At 42.2% G+C, this 18,536-nt stretch overlaps 1 protein-coding gene across 1 annotated transcript; it reads right to left on the bottom strand.

Moving 5' to 3' along the window:
- On the bottom strand, positions 1 to 18,222 carry mtr (5-methyltetrahydrofolate-homocysteine methyltransferase). Its single transcript, XM_062559910.1, has 33 exons — positions 18,067 to 18,222; positions 17,037 to 17,248; positions 16,763 to 16,852; positions 15,979 to 16,048; positions 15,745 to 15,837; positions 15,259 to 15,365; positions 14,986 to 15,045; positions 14,684 to 14,778; positions 14,490 to 14,590; positions 13,875 to 13,936; positions 13,596 to 13,663; positions 13,416 to 13,495; positions 12,700 to 12,812; positions 12,426 to 12,566; positions 11,598 to 11,783; positions 11,329 to 11,508; positions 11,028 to 11,144; positions 9,840 to 9,980; positions 9,672 to 9,761; positions 9,155 to 9,307; positions 8,780 to 8,887; positions 8,157 to 8,257; positions 7,751 to 7,818; positions 7,261 to 7,381; positions 6,903 to 6,984; positions 6,473 to 6,571; positions 4,841 to 4,916; positions 4,287 to 4,442; positions 3,772 to 3,975; positions 3,381 to 3,577; positions 3,111 to 3,303; positions 2,505 to 2,617; positions 1 to 1,369 (listed from the first exon to the last, which is right to left on the bottom strand). The coding sequence occupies exons 1-33, from the start codon at positions 18,122 to 18,124 to the stop codon at positions 1,280 to 1,282; spliced, it is 3,825 nt and encodes a 1,274-aa protein (XP_062415894.1). The 5' UTR covers positions 18,125 to 18,222; the 3' UTR covers positions 1 to 1,279.
- Between the last annotated feature and the right edge of the window lie 314 nt (positions 18,223 to 18,536).

Here is an 18,536-nt window from a genome sequence, read left to right as displayed (position 1 = left end):
TGTGTTATGAGGATTTATTAAAAAAAATAAAACATTTCTCCTGTTTCACAGTGTTTGAGATGCAGTCATTATTTATTCATAACACTTTTCAATATAAGAGAAAAAACGATTAAAACAATTTCATAGAGACTGAGCTCAACCACTGCAGCACATCAAGGCTTTTAAGACACATGTGAAACGCATGCAGACAATATCTTATGGAAACTCAAGTAGAATTTGTACCTAACACTTTGAATGAGTAAATGGCTAAAGAAATACGCACCAATACAATAACTGGTTAAATTTAAACAACGTGTGCAAGTTAATAAATAACTTGCATACTGATTAAAAAAATGAAAGCGAGGACTCCTATTGATAACTTTATCAGGGTGAAAGGAGATGGGAAAGGTTGAATTCATTGAGTGTTGTCTCAAGGATTGATACAAAGAAATGATGTAACATACATAGGTCTAAAATGATAAGAGATATTTACTATGAATGAAATATTTAACCTCATCCGTGGTCATTTTGTAACTGGACTGTAAAAATAAAACCCATTTTTCTATATGGCTTTTAAGTAATCACCATTAAACAATCAAAAGTGTAATGTGTACATTACTGTACACTTCTGACTCAATGCAAATATTGATGTGAACATGTTTATAAATAATGAAAATAAAATAGGAAAAAATGCGTTTACTGTGTGGTTGTAGTGTTCTCAATGGGCTTTCATACATATTGTAATCGCTTGACTGCAACAAAATTCGTTGGCTCCATCAAATATAAAACGGAAAACTTTCCCTTGCAATAAAATATATACTTTTTCTTTGATATAACCACATTCTGACTGGAGTTCCAAAGACATGAGATTGATGCCAATCTTTTCATTTAAATCCCAAAGAAATCAAATCGGCGAACTCTCAAATTTGATATCCCCGACGCGTAATGCTTTGTCTCTCTTTAAATGTTTTATAAACGACATTGCATCGGTCAACCATGTCGACAGCGATGAGCGCTAAAACAATTTCCAATCTCAACATTCAGAAAAAATTATATTGTTTTAGCTCGATCGAAGATCTGCTATGATGTAATGCCGACAAATTATTTCCCTCCATTTGAATCAGTCATAATTTCATAAAATGCAAGCATGTGCATAGTATTCGTAAGTCATACCCTTTGGCACAAAAGGACTGAAAAGAAGTGTTTTTACAGCCGTGTGAAAGCAGCGTGGTAAGGACCCCCCCTGTGGGCTACAGCACATTGGTCCGATGTAAACCTGGTTCTGTGTTGGTCCACTTCACTACGCCTCGCTGTCGTAGCCCAGGATGGGCGCCAGCCACCTCTCCGCCTCCTCCACCCGCATCCCTTTCCTTGCAGCGTAGTCCTCCACCTGAAGACAAGAACAGAGACAAGAAAACTTTAACCAGATTTTGTGGCTAAACTTCTCCAAAAAAAAAAAAATGGTTGAAATCCATACATGTTAACAGATTCCTCACAACGCACAATTTGTTTTGTCAATATAAAAAAAAAAACACTATACATCCGACCACACGCTTAACTTATTCACTCCACCATTTGATTTTGGAAGTTTTCAAACGCAGTCATGACTAGCTGAAAGTGACAGTATTAAAGAGGCCCAAAAAGCATTTTAAACACAAAGACAATATTATAAAAGACATGTCGCTGGTTTTTAGGCAACGTGCAAAGGCAAAATGGTTACAGTCAACATTAGGGAAGATCGAAGATGGATAAAAACAGACAGGCCGTAGGCATGACAACGCTGTGAAAGTAATCTTTCAATCAGAAGGTAGCCCCGCCCTTACGGCTACCCCTCTTTATGGTCTATGTTATATATTGCCTCCAAATGAACCATCATTTACTAAATGAACACCATAGTGTATTTAAAAGTAAAAGACTTAATATTTAGTAGTCACCTCACAAAATATGTATATACAAAGTTCATATATAGATGTGTACACACACACAATTATATGCAATAGATACATATCTCATTACTTTCTTTCATTAATCATGCTGTATTGAAGAAGACTTGAAAGAGTTGAAGATTGAGAAATTAAACTCTTGTTTACTAAGGGATTAAAACAAGAATTAGGTCATTTTCTTTTTATTAGTAAGGCAAGGTTGTTATGCTTTCACATTATATTATAATCATTAATACAATATTAATGTCCTATTAACATCCGGGCTTCAAAGCACGCATCTACTCTTCTGGAATCCCTAAATGGAACATGGACTGTGCTTGTGTATCTTAAACCACTCAAAGCGCTTTAACACTAGTGGTCATCATTCACACACGGTGCCACCCGGGCCATCAGTCACTTACAGTCGTCTGTGAGTCCTGTCCAGAGTTCTCCCAATAAAGACAGAGATTTGTAACAAGCTCAAAATCAGCTGAGGACTCACAAAACAGCAAGACGCACCATAACAGTGCTGGTCTGGTATTTATGAGCAACGTTTTCTATAGTTATCTGTAGCAGTGAAAAGATGAGGGTGGTTAGCCAAACCTGTTCTTTGGTGATCTTGCCCACAGCGAAGTACGAGGCCTTCGGGTGGGAGAAGTAAAGTCCAGACACCGAGGCAGCAGGCATCATGGCCAGTGACTCCGTGAGATAAATACCTACACACACACACACACACACACACACACACACACACAAAACAGTGTTTCATAATAATACTTGAACAATTAGAATAGCTTTGATTTAACAGAAATATCCTCGATTAGTTTCTTTTTCTATACAATACATGAGCCTTTCATAATCTTGTTTGATATATACATATTTTACTGGAAAAAAGTCGTTTAGGTAAAGATAAGATTAAGGTTTCATGTAAGTATTTTATTTCTCTAAAGTATAACTCAACATGTACCATTTCCATTTTATGACCCTACAGACATTGGATAGTGGGCTTGACATGATTCAAACCAACAAGCGACACAAATCCCTGTGTTTTTAGCCCCGGTTACCTTTATTTTTCCCTGTTTCATTAGTGATCATGGACCTCCAAATCACCTTTTATGTCTAGTTTCAAAGGCTTTTTTTGTTTGAGCTTGAGCCATGCCTCATTGGAACACAATACCCCAGCAGCATGTGACAGCAGCGTGCCCTCACCAGTCTTCTCCTGGATCCCAGCCAGGCTCCACATGGTGCTCTTCTCTGTGTGGTCAGGCTGACTGGGATAACCAGCTGCAGGTCTGATGCCCTGGTACCGGATTCTGTGGAGGTCTGAGGCCTGCAGCGCCTCGTCAGTGCTGTAGCCCCACAGCTCCTTACGCACGCGGGCATGGAGCTCCTCGGCAAAGGCCTGGGGGGGAGGGACAGCAGGTTGTAGTAGGGGCTGCAACACGGTCACGGAGCAGGAACGCAGCTTCCCTACTGTACCTCAGCCAATCGGTCAGCCAGGGCTTTGACCATGATGCTGCTGTAGTCGTCTCCGTTAGCCTGGAACTGCTGACTCAGCTCCTCGGCGCCAAACACGCCCACAGCGAACACGCCGATGTAGTCCGTCACACCGCTGTCGACGGGGGCAACAAAATCAGACACACACAGGTAGGGCTCTGAACTGGAGCTGTCCTTTTCTGCCTGCAAAACACACACACACACACACACACAGTGCTACTGTTACTTTGGTAATGTATCACCACGCATTTCTGCCTACGTCATGAAAGTCCCATTCAGAAGCAACAGGCTCCTGCTGAGAGCTGGATTTGTGGCCCTTTGTATGATGGACACTAAACTTACAGATGAAATGTACCCCAGCGCTCTATCAAACTCGCCTGTTGCCGTAAACCGTGGAATGTGCCGAGTGGCTCCGTGTCTGAATGTACGGCGACGTCGTCTTTATAGACGCGGATGTCGTCGCCATCACTCTGGGCGCGCCAGAAGCCCACCAGGCCCCGCCCAGTCAGACTACCGCTGTCAATCATCTGGTTGAGCATCTGCTGGGCCTCATCAAAGACTCGGCGAGCCTCCACACCTGCAGGAAGTCAAATGCGTAGAGAGGTCAGACGTGGTTTCAGCTGCAGGGAGTTTCACTGACTCACTACTGACAATGTGCCGTTTCTTTATTTTGGCTTGCAAGATGATGTCACTGTACTAGTCAAAATCAAATTTACAGTCTATATTCATTAGGAAATATACAATATACTACAATATTGAATTTTAAAGGATATCTTGGTTATTTTATATTTACAGTTTTGTTGACATTGCTGAACAAGATGCACAGGCAACATTTGATTAATATATATGTAGCACAACAGAGGTTGGTGACAGATGTCAAGCTCTTACCAACGGCCTTGTCCTTGAAGATCTTGGGGTAACCTCTGTTGGGGTATTTTCCCCTCAGCTGCCACACATCAAAGAAAGGCTTCCAGTCGATGAAGGCCAGCAGGCTGTGCAGGTCGTAGCACTCAAACACTCGGGTGCCCAGGAACTGAGGACGCACTGGAACACAGAGGATGAGCACACATGGATTTCAAAAGGCCCACGTAGGGAGCTTACTCATTGAAGCAAAAGGAGACCAGTGTATCCTACTTTAAAGGGATTGTTCAGTATTTGCTCATGTTTTAGTGTGACTAATGTGGACAACAGCATCTGTCTGGTATGGAGGGAGCAGCAATGTAGCTGCTGAGGGCCCCACCTTACCATCAATGCAGGTCCAATAGGAGTGCTTGTAAAAGCAGAAAGCGTCTCTTTGGGTTCTCCAAACAATGTTCAATTTAATGACTAAATGTTGGATGTTAGGCCGCATTTCAAAATGAGATTGGTCCATGAGACAAACAGAACGTTCCTATTAGGAGCTAATTAATGACCTTGGATGTCATTGATCCGTGTAAACTCACCTGGTTGTGGCAGAGACAGCCAGTCGATATGTAAAGCCTTGTCTCTGGCCTGGGAAAGAGACAAATACCTACGATCCTGAGGAAACAGAGGGCACATATTTTAAACTCCACTTGTTTGTAATGTATGGGCAGGCACACACCAACCAACCAACCAACCAACCAACCAACCAAATATCCAGGACATCCAATTGTTGGATATCATTAGTAGCCAACTGATTTACAGGACTAGAGCAGAAGGCCATCAGAGGACACAAAAGTGCATGATGTCAAAGTGTGAGCATACATGAATGGATGTACAGTTTCACAGCGTCGTGGCAGTTTGGATGCATCATCCTTTTCCAATGCTCTTTTCTTTCTTTCTTGAATTTGAAAATGAGGCAGTTTTCTATGTCCTCATTGACGACTGATGATGCAGAAAGTCAAGTGCTAAAAGAGTTGATGAGGGAGAAGTAGAATTCTGTCATCCGTTCCACACAGACTCCAGGATACAGCAAAATATTTGTGCGATTTGTGTGAACAGCAGCTAATTCAGATTATACTTCACTAAATTGCCAAAAATAGACTTTGAACCAAAGGCGCACAGGGTCAGGGAGGATAGATACATTTTTTATTAAAATAGAAGCGTATCTATTCTGAGAGACCCATTTTCTAATAACCTATATGGATTGACAGTTCACTTTGTGCTCCACTAGGACAAGACGAAGGTTTTTTACCGTTGTTCTAGTTGAGGGCAATGTACAGTTAAAGTTGGAATACACAGGAATAAAGTTAAAGTTTGGGGTAAATTAACTGCATTTACCTTGTCATACATATGAAAACCTTGCTTTTGTCATAAGCAGATATGCATGCAAAACATTGTTTTTTTTAAATTACATTTGACTTAATTCATTTGGGAGTAGAACTTCTTTCATTGAACAACAATGCGCGCACGTGTCTGTTAATGCCCATTGGGACGGAACACCCCGTACGCAGAAATAAGTGGATAATTGTAAATGTAACAACCGTGCCCTGCTAGTGAATGGTAGGAGAAACCCTGGAGGAGATGGTGTACTTTTGTGTGGACATACATACATTCTACTCACTGCTGTAAAAAGTAAACAGGTCAGTGTGCTCGGTAATGACAGACGTTCAAAGACTATTTTTTTATGTTCCCTACCACCTGCACCCAGGGTCCAGCTGACCTACGCTAGCATAGTCTTCTTCTCAACTACATTTAAGTTCAATGTTATATGATTTTGCAAAATGACATTTCCTGTGGAAAGTTTTTTTTTTTTTTCCAACCCCGTTGCAACCAAAAGGTGGTAACCAGACTGAAAGGGCTGTTTTTGTGTTTTATGGATTATTATTCTAATAATTAAAAAAAGAATTTAAGGATTTTCTATCCTATCTTGGTTGCATACTTTGATGATCTGAGAGATTTGGATATTCTATACTTATGCGTTAACAAGCATATTTAGAAAAAAGCAAATGAGGATTAATCCACCACTCAATAGTGCAACAAATTCCCTATTTTTAAAAACTACAATGACCAGGGTGGGAGGGGGAATAAACCAAGCGTTTTTGACATAATCTATGATTAAAGGAGCCAGAGGAGTAAAATCCCCTCTAGTCCATAACAGTAAGCATGGTTACCTTCAGGGAGTCGTAGTGCTCCTGTCGGATCTCCTCATACTCCTCCTTCAGGTCCTCAAAGTACTCATCCCTCATGGCCTCATCCAGAAGTTGTGAGCACTGACACAGACAGACAGGAGGGAGGGTGGGAGGGACACAAACACAATTATTTCCCCCCCCAAAGAAGTTCTGAATTTAATCTAATATGTTGCCTTCGTAGGCTGTCAACTGTTGTAGATTTGTTAACAATTTATTTAGACATTTTCTAATATTTTCTCTTGACCTGCTGGAGTAGAAAATCCAATGGTAGGTCAACATAAGAGTCCCAAAGCAGCCAGAGCCAGCGCTCTTTTAAATCCATATGCTAAAACAATTTTATTTCTCAAAAGCCCATTTCTAAATACACTCATATTCATACAAAATGAATACAATGGATTGAAAAATGTCTCACCACCACCACGCTCCTGGAGGCGTCCAGAACATGGATAGCAGGAGAAGTGTAGCGCGGGGCGATCTTTACTGCCGTATGCATCCTGTGGCAACGCAAAGAAAACACCAATTACCCAAGAGACCACTGCAGATTATCAGCAGTTATGGAAGAACTGAAGGTCCACGTAAGGTTACATACAAATACATTATTAATGAATTCATTCATCCATTATCCATATGGATCAGTGGGCTCAAATCAGGCCCGCTGACAAAGGCCCAACAGGAAGTTGGAAGCAAACCGGTCCACAGTTCTGTTTCTAGAAGACCCGCCTCCCCCAGCACCCTCACTCTCCTCCTTTCTGTATATTTATGTATGTTACTTTGATGTGGTGGCTCCTCCAATCAGCAGTGGCGTTGTCATTCCCAGTCTCTCCATCTCTTTGGCAACGTAGATCATCTCATCCAGAGAGGGGGTGATGAGACCAGACAGGCCAATGACATCTGCAGGAACAAACACCCCTCATTGATTCAGCAGATTTTAAGCACTTTAAGCATTTGGATTGGCCATTCATTCAGAAATTTGGCTACAAGTGGGTTCTTCTTTTTGTGAAATATAACTGATATTCTTATTCATCATCTAGCAAATACAAAAAAAAATATTGTTATGTTAGTATAGCAAATAAAAAGTCACAACTAAGCATAAAAACCCAATAATCACCTACAATGTCCGTGTTCGGATGATAACCTTGATAAATATTGTTGTGTTTCACTGAGAGGCAGACGAGTTCTGGACATGAGAATAATTAGGATTGGAGTAGCTTTCTCATAGCTTACATTTGGAGCAATAGAGATCTTAAGTGTACACAGTACCTGCTTTGTGTGTAATGGCCTCTCTGAGGATCCGATCACAGGGAACCATCACACCCAGGTCGATCACTCTGAAAGACGAGAAACATCACAGATCTCTTTTCATTTGTCTGTTCCTTCTTTGTGGCGGTGTTGAATTCCATATTCAGAGCATATACCAGCAGACAGTATGTTACTCTCCTTCGGTGTGTGTTTGTAATCAGACCTAGCCAGAATGGCCAAGTGTTCATGTCAGTGCACGTGAATCTCTGAATTCCCTCAGTGCCGTTTGCTCTGTCAGCACTGAACGCTGTCGGCTGCGTTAGCTGACAGCCCCCCTGGCTCACAAGACACCATGTGGAGGGAGTCCTTACACACTGCTAATGCTAGTAGGAGAGTATAAATAGGGCTAGAAATGAACCCTTTTTACCTGAAGTTGTTGCAACCCAGCACCACACCCACAATGTTCTTGCCGATATCATGGACGTCTCCCTTCACTGTAGCCAGGACTATGGTGCCTTGGTAGGGATCCTGCAGACCAGGGACAAAGCATCAGAGGAGCCAGAGATACAGGCTACAGACGGACCATGTTTTAGCTAATCATATAGCTACTCCACCACATCTTCTCTTCTCTCTTCATTATTTTCCTTCATATTTTAGGCCCGGCCAAAAAGTTAAATAAAGCTAAATAAATCAGTGGCTCAAGAGAGACTCGAGTTTTTATTTTATACCTAAAATAAGGTGAGCCACAGAGGGCAACAGGGGGAACCAGCTGCAGTCGGACTTCTGACACTAATTTAGCACAATCAACCCGTTAATTGAATGACCGATAGCGTTTTACAGCATGTCAAACAAGCCAAAAAACACATCAGGTAGTTATGAGTTATTTCCTATAGCCTATATAAATGAATGTACTTTTTAAAAGGTCTTCTAGATATATGCTACGTTGAACATCATGGGGACTTCAAGAATAGGTCTCAGGGGAAAATAATTCATGTGAGAATATCTTGGGAGAAATAAGAGCAAACTAAGGCTTATTAAGTGGAGACTGACCATTTCCTCAGTCGACCCCGACAGGGCCATCATCTCCTCCCTCTCCTTCTCCATGAAAGGGATCAGATAGCCCACCGCCTTCTTCATTACACGAGCAGACTTGATCACCTGCAAATACACACCGTCTTGGACTTTGATTACCGTTTCAAAACGTTAACTCCAAAATAGATTTGTCGACCTCCCGTTCGAGAGAGTGAAGCCAATACAAAAGTGCCTTTAAAACATTTCTGCAAAAACACAGCTGACGTTTTCAAAATCTGGCAAACACATGTTCTGTGACCCAAACACCAGTTATAATAGAGACAACCAGAAATGTTTTTTTTTTTTTTTTTTTTTTTTTAAACTTTTGGGGTTACTGCTTGGTTGGCGTCCTACCTGTGGAAGAAACATCTTGCCAGCTCCGAAGAGGTCCCCCACCACCTTCATGCCGTTCATCAGGGGGCCCTCGATGATGTGAAGGGGACGAGTGTAGCGGTCGACCTGAGCCTTACACTCCTCCACGTCCTCCACCACATACTTGTCTATTCCCTGGCAGCAGCAACACACAATATACCATTACACAAGAGAAGAGAGTAAAACAGGGGAATTATCTTGGGTCTGGATATTTTGTAAGATAAGACAAGGTGAACATAGGGTTAAAATGTTAATCGTGGTAAAACCGCTTTACATTGTTTTTCTTAATGCAATTCTCAGCTGTGTCCATTGACGACTTTCACTTTAAACTGCATAATCCTTCTGAACTGATGTGCCCATTATAAGAAAAAATAGACAAATCAGAAGAAAATAATTTTTGAGGTCAATTGATGATAAGGCACACTCAGAGATGAGTATTAGGGAGCCGTTGACACCCATACGTGGAAGTGTTCTTCATGTTGAGGTCATCAGATGTTACCTTAATGAGAGCGTACTCCAACCTTTCCTCCACATTCGCATGTCTCCATTCGTCTGTCTGAACCACCTTCTTGGCTCCTTTCACATTGTTCTGTGAACATAAGCAATGAAGTCGTCATCTGTCAACTAAACTGAAGGCAGTATTGTCGGTGTGGATGTGTGTGTGTACCTGTGCGTAGGCCAGTAGTTTCTCAGTAGCCTCGGCGTCTCGGTTCCAGATGAGGTTTTCACACATTGACAGCAGCTCTTTATCTATGTCATCATAGACCGGAAGGTTCCCAGCATTCACTATGCCCATGTCCATCCCATCCTGGAAACGGGGCAGGGGACAGATGACAGGAAGTGAGTGTGAGCGACAGGGCGAAAGCCTGGAATTCTGTTTGGTAGGCAGGAGATACAGGGCTTTATCCGCCAGAGCGACCCTGGCTGTCCGTCTCACCTGGATCCCTCCTGGGTCCATGTACTTATGTACAAACATACATTAATAACAAATACCTCAATCGACCAGCACCCGTTACCGGTAGCCGCAGGGCTGTCACCGGCAGCTCGTCTGCCCGCATTTATAATGAAAAGTCACTTTAATGCCTCAACTGTCACACATAGGCTGACTAACATCCTACTGATGCTTTGAACGTTATATAGATAGTTTATACTTTAGATAAATGGATCAAAGTGAGCTCAGGTAGACAAGACCTGAAATGACACTTTCTAAGTCAGTAATGTTACAAATGTTGAGAATAAATAAACAAAGAAACTGAACTTGGTTGGCTTGCTCCTTTTGTGGTTTGATTATAAACTAACTTTACAATTTGTTTTACAGAGCCAGGAAAAAGCACCATTACGCTGAAAAAGAATAATGCAGTGGTGACATTCAGCTACTGTAGCTTGGACGTATTTTAAGACTACAGTTTAATTAGCTCATTTCCTATGCAAGAAAAAATATGTGCATACAAGATAATAAATGTGTTTGCCGCCGTTTTTATTAAATGTATCAATTGATTTCCTCGGCCATGAGATTGCAACATTACTTTTAGCTAAAAGTTGATGGATTAATCAATTTTTTACTTAAATTGACCGGAAAATGTTCTTTGCTAAAAGATCTGAAAATAACTCAAAAATATATCATGCTATGGAGGTGAAGCACATCTTCCTAAATTAAAAAAAGATTACCATCTGTGCATTTTTAGGTTTTTACTATCAACCGCAGCAGGTTGCTAGGCAACGGAGAAAAAGCTAATGAAGCAAGCAGCAAGTCCCCCTGTAGGCCAGATCGTCCCATTTCAAGGACCGCTTAGTTCAGCTTCTGCGCTTGTTGGAGGACTCCGCCCACGTCAGATGGCTGTGTGTTAGTGTTTACCTTGATGGCATGGTAGAGAAAGGCTCCATGCATTGCTTCTCTGATGGCCTCCATCCCTCTGAAGGAGAAGGACAGGTTGGACAGCCCTCCACTCACCCTGGCCTTTGGTAATTTCTCCTACGTAAACACACACACACACAAATGTTTGACCCTTTCTGAGCAAGCACAAGTCATTTACAGTCTGGACGGAGAGCTTTGTCTGCTCTGCCTGTAGCTGAGAGGGACTGCTGCATGGGGAGTGGGCCACCTGTGCGTGCTTTGGGAGGGAGGAAAGCAGCCACTGTGGTTCTGTCAAAATCACCTTGATAACTTTGGTGGCTCGGATGAAATAGATGGCGTAGTCGTTGTGTTCCTCCATGCCCGTACCGATGGTGAGGATGTTGGGGTCAAAAATGATGTCATTGGGGTCAAATCCAACTTTATTGACCAGCAACTCGTACGCCCGAGTGCAGATCTCCACTTTACGGTCTGTATCTGCGGCCTAGAGTGGGACAGCAGACTTGTCAGCTCTTAAGAGTGAGTTCTCTGTGTGAAAGTGTGACACAAAATCTAGGCAAGTTTGTCCCTCACCTGTCCCTCCTCATCGAAGGCCATGACCACCACAGCAGCTCCGTAGCGCTTCACAGTGCCAGCTCTGTGCAGGAACTCCTCCTCCCCCTCCTTCAGACTGATACTGTTTACAATGCACTTCCCCTGGCAGCATTTCAACCCGGCCTCGATCACTGAGAAGTTAGAGGAGTCGATACACAGAGGAACCTGGGGAGGAGATAAGGCTAGCTTTTACCAGGTTCACGGGATAAAGTAGACCAGGAGAGGATACAAGGAGAAAAACAATGCAAGCACGCAACTGTTCAAGGTCAAAGAGGCTAAACGTCTTATTAGAAAGTAACCATTTGAACACTGAAACAAGTTTGTATTCCCTGGCATGCCGCACACACACAAGTGACAATGCACAGGGAGGCCCTTTGGGCACCAATCCGGATGGACCAATAAGACACTGGTCCATGTTACATGCACCTTTGCTAGTTTGCGTAGTGTTGATGGGACAGAGGGTTAGGGGCTGGGAGACGGCAGAGGCTGAATGCTAACGTCAGCATGCTAACATGCTCGCAATGACTGCTAATATGCCGTGTTTAGTTAGGTCACCGTCTTAGTTTAGCATGTTGGCAAGCCAATATTTGCAAATTAGCACAAAACAAATAACAGCTAAGGCCAATTGGAAGGTCATCAGCCTGCAGGTATTTGTTCATACCCAAAACTATCACCTGATGGTGGTAATGTGTTACATTTGTCTGGTTTTGATATGCACCTATTGGAGATTTGATTCATTTGTAATACACCCAATATGGTGACATGGCAAAAAAAATTGTTTCAAGATGGGTTCTTTAAAACTCTTACCCGAGCAATGTCTGGTTCAGAAGCAATTAAGTTACAAAACCGGGCCATCGCCGAGGGCCCCTCCAGCATCCCTTCGTCCATGTTTATATCCAGAACCTGGGCTCCCATCTCCACCTGGGCCTTGGCGATGCTTAGAGCCTCCTGGACATCAAACAGAGAAGCACATTCCAAATAAACAGTTGTGTTCAAGCTAGAATTTGAGCTATGCTTCGGAATTTTGGACAAATTAAACATAATGCCAATAATAATGAAAATAGCACTCAATCTGTCTCACCTCATAGTTTCCAGACATGATCAGCTTGGCAAACTTGCGTGAACCGGCCACATTGCAGCGCTCACCGATGTTAACGAAGTTGGTGTACGGGCCAATCCTGAATGGCTCTAAACCTGGAAAGACAGGCATTTTATCACATTAACTTTCCGTTTTAACAAGGATTAGTAGATGAAATGGGGCTTTTTATAAAATAAAGGCAAATTCAAATCAGTTGGTTTGTTTGAAACACAATTAAAGTTTAGGGATGTGTTGCTACTATGTCTACTCTATTATTACTAGGACTGTAATCACTATTGATTTGTAAAATGCTCCCCCAGGTAAATCTAACAAACCTCCATTTGAAAACCATGCAGGGATTTTAGAATGTCACACTTCACACTCATTTCAGTAAATATGTCTGCAGCACAATACAAAGACGTCTTTGACTGCAAAATCTTCACAACGTTATGAACCCAAGTTCTAGCCACATCTCACATCATTTGGTAATTATCCTGAAAACCAGCCAGCGTCTAATGAGGAGAGGACCAGTGAAGTAAATAAATAAATGACCATTTGAGAATTCACAGTATTCCAAGTCATCTGACCACGTGCTCTACTCACTACTTTATATTCTACCAAGCAGAACAAAAGAGGCTTTTTCTAGATAAAAAGTCTCAGTGAAAAGAAGAAACATATTACAGACTGCTTCTTTTAAGTTTGACAGCAGTCTTTAATACCCGACAACAGCATGTAGTCTTGATAAATATCAGCAGCAGGAACTCTTGGCTGACAATGTTTGACTCCTTCAGAGATGGCTCTGTATGAGGAAGAAAAAGGGGAGGGAATCATGTTCAATTTTCAATTGAACAGAAGGGTTGAAGTTTTCTTGTCAGAAAATACAAAAAATAAACACTGACCTGATGTGCCCAGGAGTCGTCCCACAACAGCCTCCCACAATATTCACTAGTCCATCCGTAGCAAACTCCTGCAGACAAACATAAATACGACACCTCCATACGTTGGTCTTCACAATAATGCTTGTGAGAGAGTTGTGGGTAAATAAAGAGCAGCACCACAAATATGTGTCCCACAAAGCGAACAACTGTTCCCATACACGGTTCTCCTGGGCACCGTGATGACGAATTCTGTTACATCAAACATCCGCCATAACAATAAATAACTGAATAGAATGCAACCTTTAAATTGGAGGCTGTTACTGCTGGAGTTTCGTCGTACCCGCCGAATGTGTTGGGAAGACCTAACCCGAAAGAAAAAAATAAACCATGATGACATCATCCTGGGTGGCATGACACATTGACAAAAGATACAGGTTAATGTGTGGAAACAAAAACTTAAAGCTCTACCGCCTCACTAGGCATAGATGGCTGACAGGGATGTACCATAATGTATGGTTCAATTAAACATTCAGTGCATGCCCATTACCAAAAAGCTTTTGTGTTTTACTTTTCTTATTCAATCCACTGATGTTTTTAATGTGTGTAAACTGAAAACCTAAAGAATTCAAACTATTTAATAGAGTCTAACCCACAGTAAGTTGTTGTGTACAACTTCCAAATATATTTAATCTAATCAATTCAAAAACAAATGCATCTTTTGAAATCATTTGTAATTTTTCTCCAACTTCTCAAGGCCTTTTCAACAATGCAGTCGGTTTACCTGTTGCATGTAATCATTCTAATAAACATCTTTATATGCAACCGCTTATTTAGTTTAAGACTTAGTCAAATGATTTACACAAAAGGCTGTACTGTGATGTGAAGATGAAGTTGTTTTGACTGAGTGAAGGTTACCTGCATTGGGATAACAGATAATGAAAGCTGTGGTGCTTTTTCCGATGGCCTCAATAAACGGCCTCATCTCTATTGCCCCCAAAGCACAGTTCAGACCAATGCTGCAACACAGAGAGGGACAAACCCAGTGAGAAAGTGGAACACAGAGAGGCAGTATTAGAGGTGATGGGTTTGTGTGATGTACCGCCACTCACCATAGAGGATTCATGTGGGAAACGCTCACTACAAAGGCTTCTCCCGTCTGGCCGGACAGAGTGCGTCCACTCCGGTCAACGATGGTCCCTGAGATCTGTACATCGAGAGGAAGGGGAGGACGAGAAGGCTGTTTAAATAAACCCTAAACCCTGACAGACACACCTCTTGTTTAAAGCTTTATCGGATTGCAATACAGAAATAACACAGCTTTCACATGTGCTGCAAATGGCCACGTATGAACCCATAAACGCCAAGCCATGTTTTCAAAGAGATTGTGAATAAAGGATCATGGTAGACTTACAAATATAGGTTTCCTCTCGTAGCTCTTCTCAAACAGCAGGTCGATGGCAAACAAGGCAGCCTGTTGAGGGACACAAATGACCACAAACATGTAAAGCTCCATTAAAACAATTTAGGATTTAAGTCATTACTAAGTAATTGTAAGTCATTTTCATAATGATTACCAAGTAATTATTAACTAAACCCCTTTCAACTGCTGTCCTTCTCTAGTCACTGTAAGGCAGTATTCAGTTGTATAAAACTAGCTTAATTAAATAAATCCGATTATTGGTACCTTGGCGTTGGCCGTATCGAAGATGGTTTCAACTAGAAGGATGTCTGCTCCTCCATCCAACAACCCTCTGACCTGCTCCGAGTAGGATTCCACCAGCTCATCAAATGCTGGGGAAAGCACATACACAGAACACACCTTTCAGTCAAACTAATTACATACTCCACATTCCCTTGCTAGGAGACTCATTTACATGTTGTCCTTTTTTGGCAGGAAATGGCCCAGGTTTTACCAACGATGGAAGTTCTTTGCAAGTGTCTCAGGGACCGATAGCAGGTCAGTGAGCAGCATGAACGACACAAGGGACTGGGACTATGAATATGTTCACTTGATGGATCAAAGCTGAATGCTCTACCTGATTAAACTCCTCTAACGAGTGCCTTGTCTTTGTTTTCAGGCTGAACTTACATCCATAACCCATTGTGTCTTACTTTAACGTGTCCTAAAATGCAAAGAGATAAAAAAAAAAAAAAATGGAGGTCATCTTACTGATATTCCGGAAGTCGGGCCTCTCCACAGACGGGGACACGGACAGGGTCTTGTTGGTGGGACCCACTGCCCCGGCCACATAGCGTTTACAACCTGATCACGGATCACAGTCAGGGTTACACGCACACGCACACACACACACACACACACACACACACACACACACACACACACACACACACACACACACAGGGGTCTCTCTACGGACAACGGCATGCTTTAAGTTCAACTGACCAGTCTGTTTAGTGACTTCATCGGCCGCCATCCTCGCCAGCTCTGCTGACGCCTTGTTGAGACGATACGCCTGTGACAGAAAACGCAGAACACGCTTTAACTTTCAAAAGAGAGAAACCGGCCTGTGACTCTTTTAGAATTATTTGCGAGGGCTGTGTATTGGTTACGCATCATAATAGTGTAGTTATGACACAATTGAAGTTGTTTATCTTTAACCTTTGTCCAAGCTGAATTGTAACTTACAATGATGAGCTGAATACAATTGATACAAGACATTAGACAACTAGTGCAATGAAAGATTAGACCAAATGACCTGCTAAATTAGCGATTACAAAAGTGTTTTGAGAATCCGCATGTTCCCAGAAAACATAATATCTTGATACCGTTTGAGTCCAAGAGTATTCACTATTGTTTGGGACATGAAATAGCCTTATCTTGTCCTTGTATGTAAAAATCCCAGAGCAAACGACAACTAGAACCATAGAATCCGCATCATTATTTATTTTAACCTTCATACAAATACATGATTTGGTACTCGACGAGGCCAAAACAAGTACAGTGTTGTCCAACTGACAAACATTGCAGAGATCGGGGGGGATTTTGGAGCTTCTGGTGGAGATAAGAGCGAGGTCACAGAACGAGGTACGAGCACACAGACCTGGAGATTTTCACCACGTGGGAAAACACAGACAAAATGGCAGAATTGACTGTAACTGACGGGGCGAGGGGGGTTGTTCTAATGTTGACAGCTGGCATGATTTATCCACAGCGTTAGACACCCTACCATGTGTTCCAGTCCATAGTCTGTCTGGGCGACAGAGGTGCTGCTGAATGTGTTGGTCTCTATGATGTCAGCACCGGCCAGCAAGTAGTCCTAGAAGCACAGAGGACACAGGTCAGACACTGGGGACGGTTCCCACTAAACACTGCGTTGGTGTCAGGAAACCATTGCGCAAGGTTACATGGTTACTACATGGCTTCCATCACAGAAGGTGAGTGAGCCAAAGCATTCTGGGTGAGTATGGGCCCTTTGCGTTTGCACTGAATAAAAAGGTTACCTTGTGTATGTTACGTATGACATCAGGCTGTGTGAGGCTCAGAAGGTCATTGTTGCCCTTCAGTGGAAGAGGGTGGTCTTTAAATTCATCGCCCCTGAAATCTTCCTCTTCTAGTTTATGCTGCTGGATCATGGTTCCCATACCGCCGTCCAGGACCATGATCCTTTGCTGCAGCACCGCCCTCAGCTCAGTCTCTAATGGACAACGCCATCCTGGAATCAAGAGACATCACATTGATCAGGGATTTTTTTTACGGTAAATGTTTTATAGAATCTAACAATCTAAACATAAAATCAGGGTAACTAAAAATATAAAGTTAACATCATACTTGGTGGGTTGCATTTTATTAGTTATATTGGAGAAGTTGCATATAACTATCCAAGTGGAACTGCACGTGTTCTCCCATTATTTACCGTAAAAACAAGTTTGAATATTATTTTGTCCCATTTGCTCATTAGAGCCTTTGATATGATGAAAACAAGGCTTTGGAGTGCATGCTTGCAACCAATCTTAGTATTTGAGAAACTATCCTGGATTCAATATTTGATCCCCTAACCTGAACTGCTTAATGAGCAATATCTGCTCATATAAAGCAGATTCTACACACACACACACACACACACACACACACACACACACACACAACAGGAAAACTAACGTTAAATTAGTTGAATCCATAAAAAGGCAACTTCCCGTAGTTCTTGTTGGCAGGTCTTAAATGTACTCTCTACATTTATAAAAATAAAACGACTAAACTGGAATACATGTCCCATCATAGCTAGCTAACGTTAACTCAACTCAAAATAAACTGTTGCATCCGGTTTCACACCAAGTTAAAGTTAGCTCGTGTAACTTGTCAACGCAGCGCACGCACAGCACGCACAGGGACGTTGACACGCGGTGTCACAAGTGGACAGAAATGCCCTGAGTTCAATAAGATAACGTGTCACACACAGATAGCATTGCGGGCTAACAGTTAACAGTACAGTCCACGCTGCTAACACAGAGAAAGCCACGCGAGTGTATTTACCGGCTTCTGAGGAGTGTTGAACGGCATTAGTCGGAGCCATGTTGTGGAGAGGCAGCATTGAAGACAGCCCACGTAGTCAGTTACACAGCTGAAGGGTTATAAAACCAACTGGCTGTTGAACTTCATGCGCCTCAGCAGCTCCAGCTCTTTCCGGGGTCCTTCAAAATAAGAGCTTCGCCACAACTCAAATCACTTTCCCCTAAACCGCAGCAACATCAATAATTCACACTCCACGTACTTTCAGATTAAACCTATATTCATAAAAATCTAAAACGACTGTGGTCTTTCTTTGCACAGTGATAGAATTAAAAGTAGTTGTATGTTTGGCAGAAGTTGCTCAGCCCACAAATAATAACAATATATAATAATAATGTTTAGCGGCAAACTATTGTATATTAGAAGAATCAGGCTAGCTGTCACAAAAAGCTGCTCCCATTCACTGTACATATTGTAGTCATACATTTTGTGTT

Source organism: Pungitius pungitius, chromosome 21, assembly GCF_949316345.1.
Source record: "Pungitius pungitius chromosome 21, fPunPun2.1, whole genome shotgun sequence".
In the NCBI taxonomy this organism is placed as follows: Eukaryota; Metazoa; Chordata; class Actinopteri; order Perciformes; family Gasterosteidae; genus Pungitius; species Pungitius pungitius.
Note: the sequence above shows the minus strand (reverse complement) of the source record. Positions and strands in the feature narration are given on the sequence as shown.

Excerpts from the sequence above, each read along its gene's own strand:
- mtr (XM_062559910.1), bottom strand. The coding sequence starts at position 18,124 with ATGCTGCCTCTCCACAACATGGCTCCGACTAATGCCGTTCAACACTCC. Across the intron at positions 12,813-13,415 it reads AGACTACATGCTGTTGTCGG|GTTTAGAGCCATTCAGGATT; the intron begins GTATTAAAGACT and ends CTGTCTTTCCAG. Across the intron at positions 4,443-4,840 it reads GCTGTCTCTGCCACAACCAG|TGCGTCCTCAGTTCCTGGGC; the intron begins GTGAGTTTACAC and ends TCTGTGTTCCAG.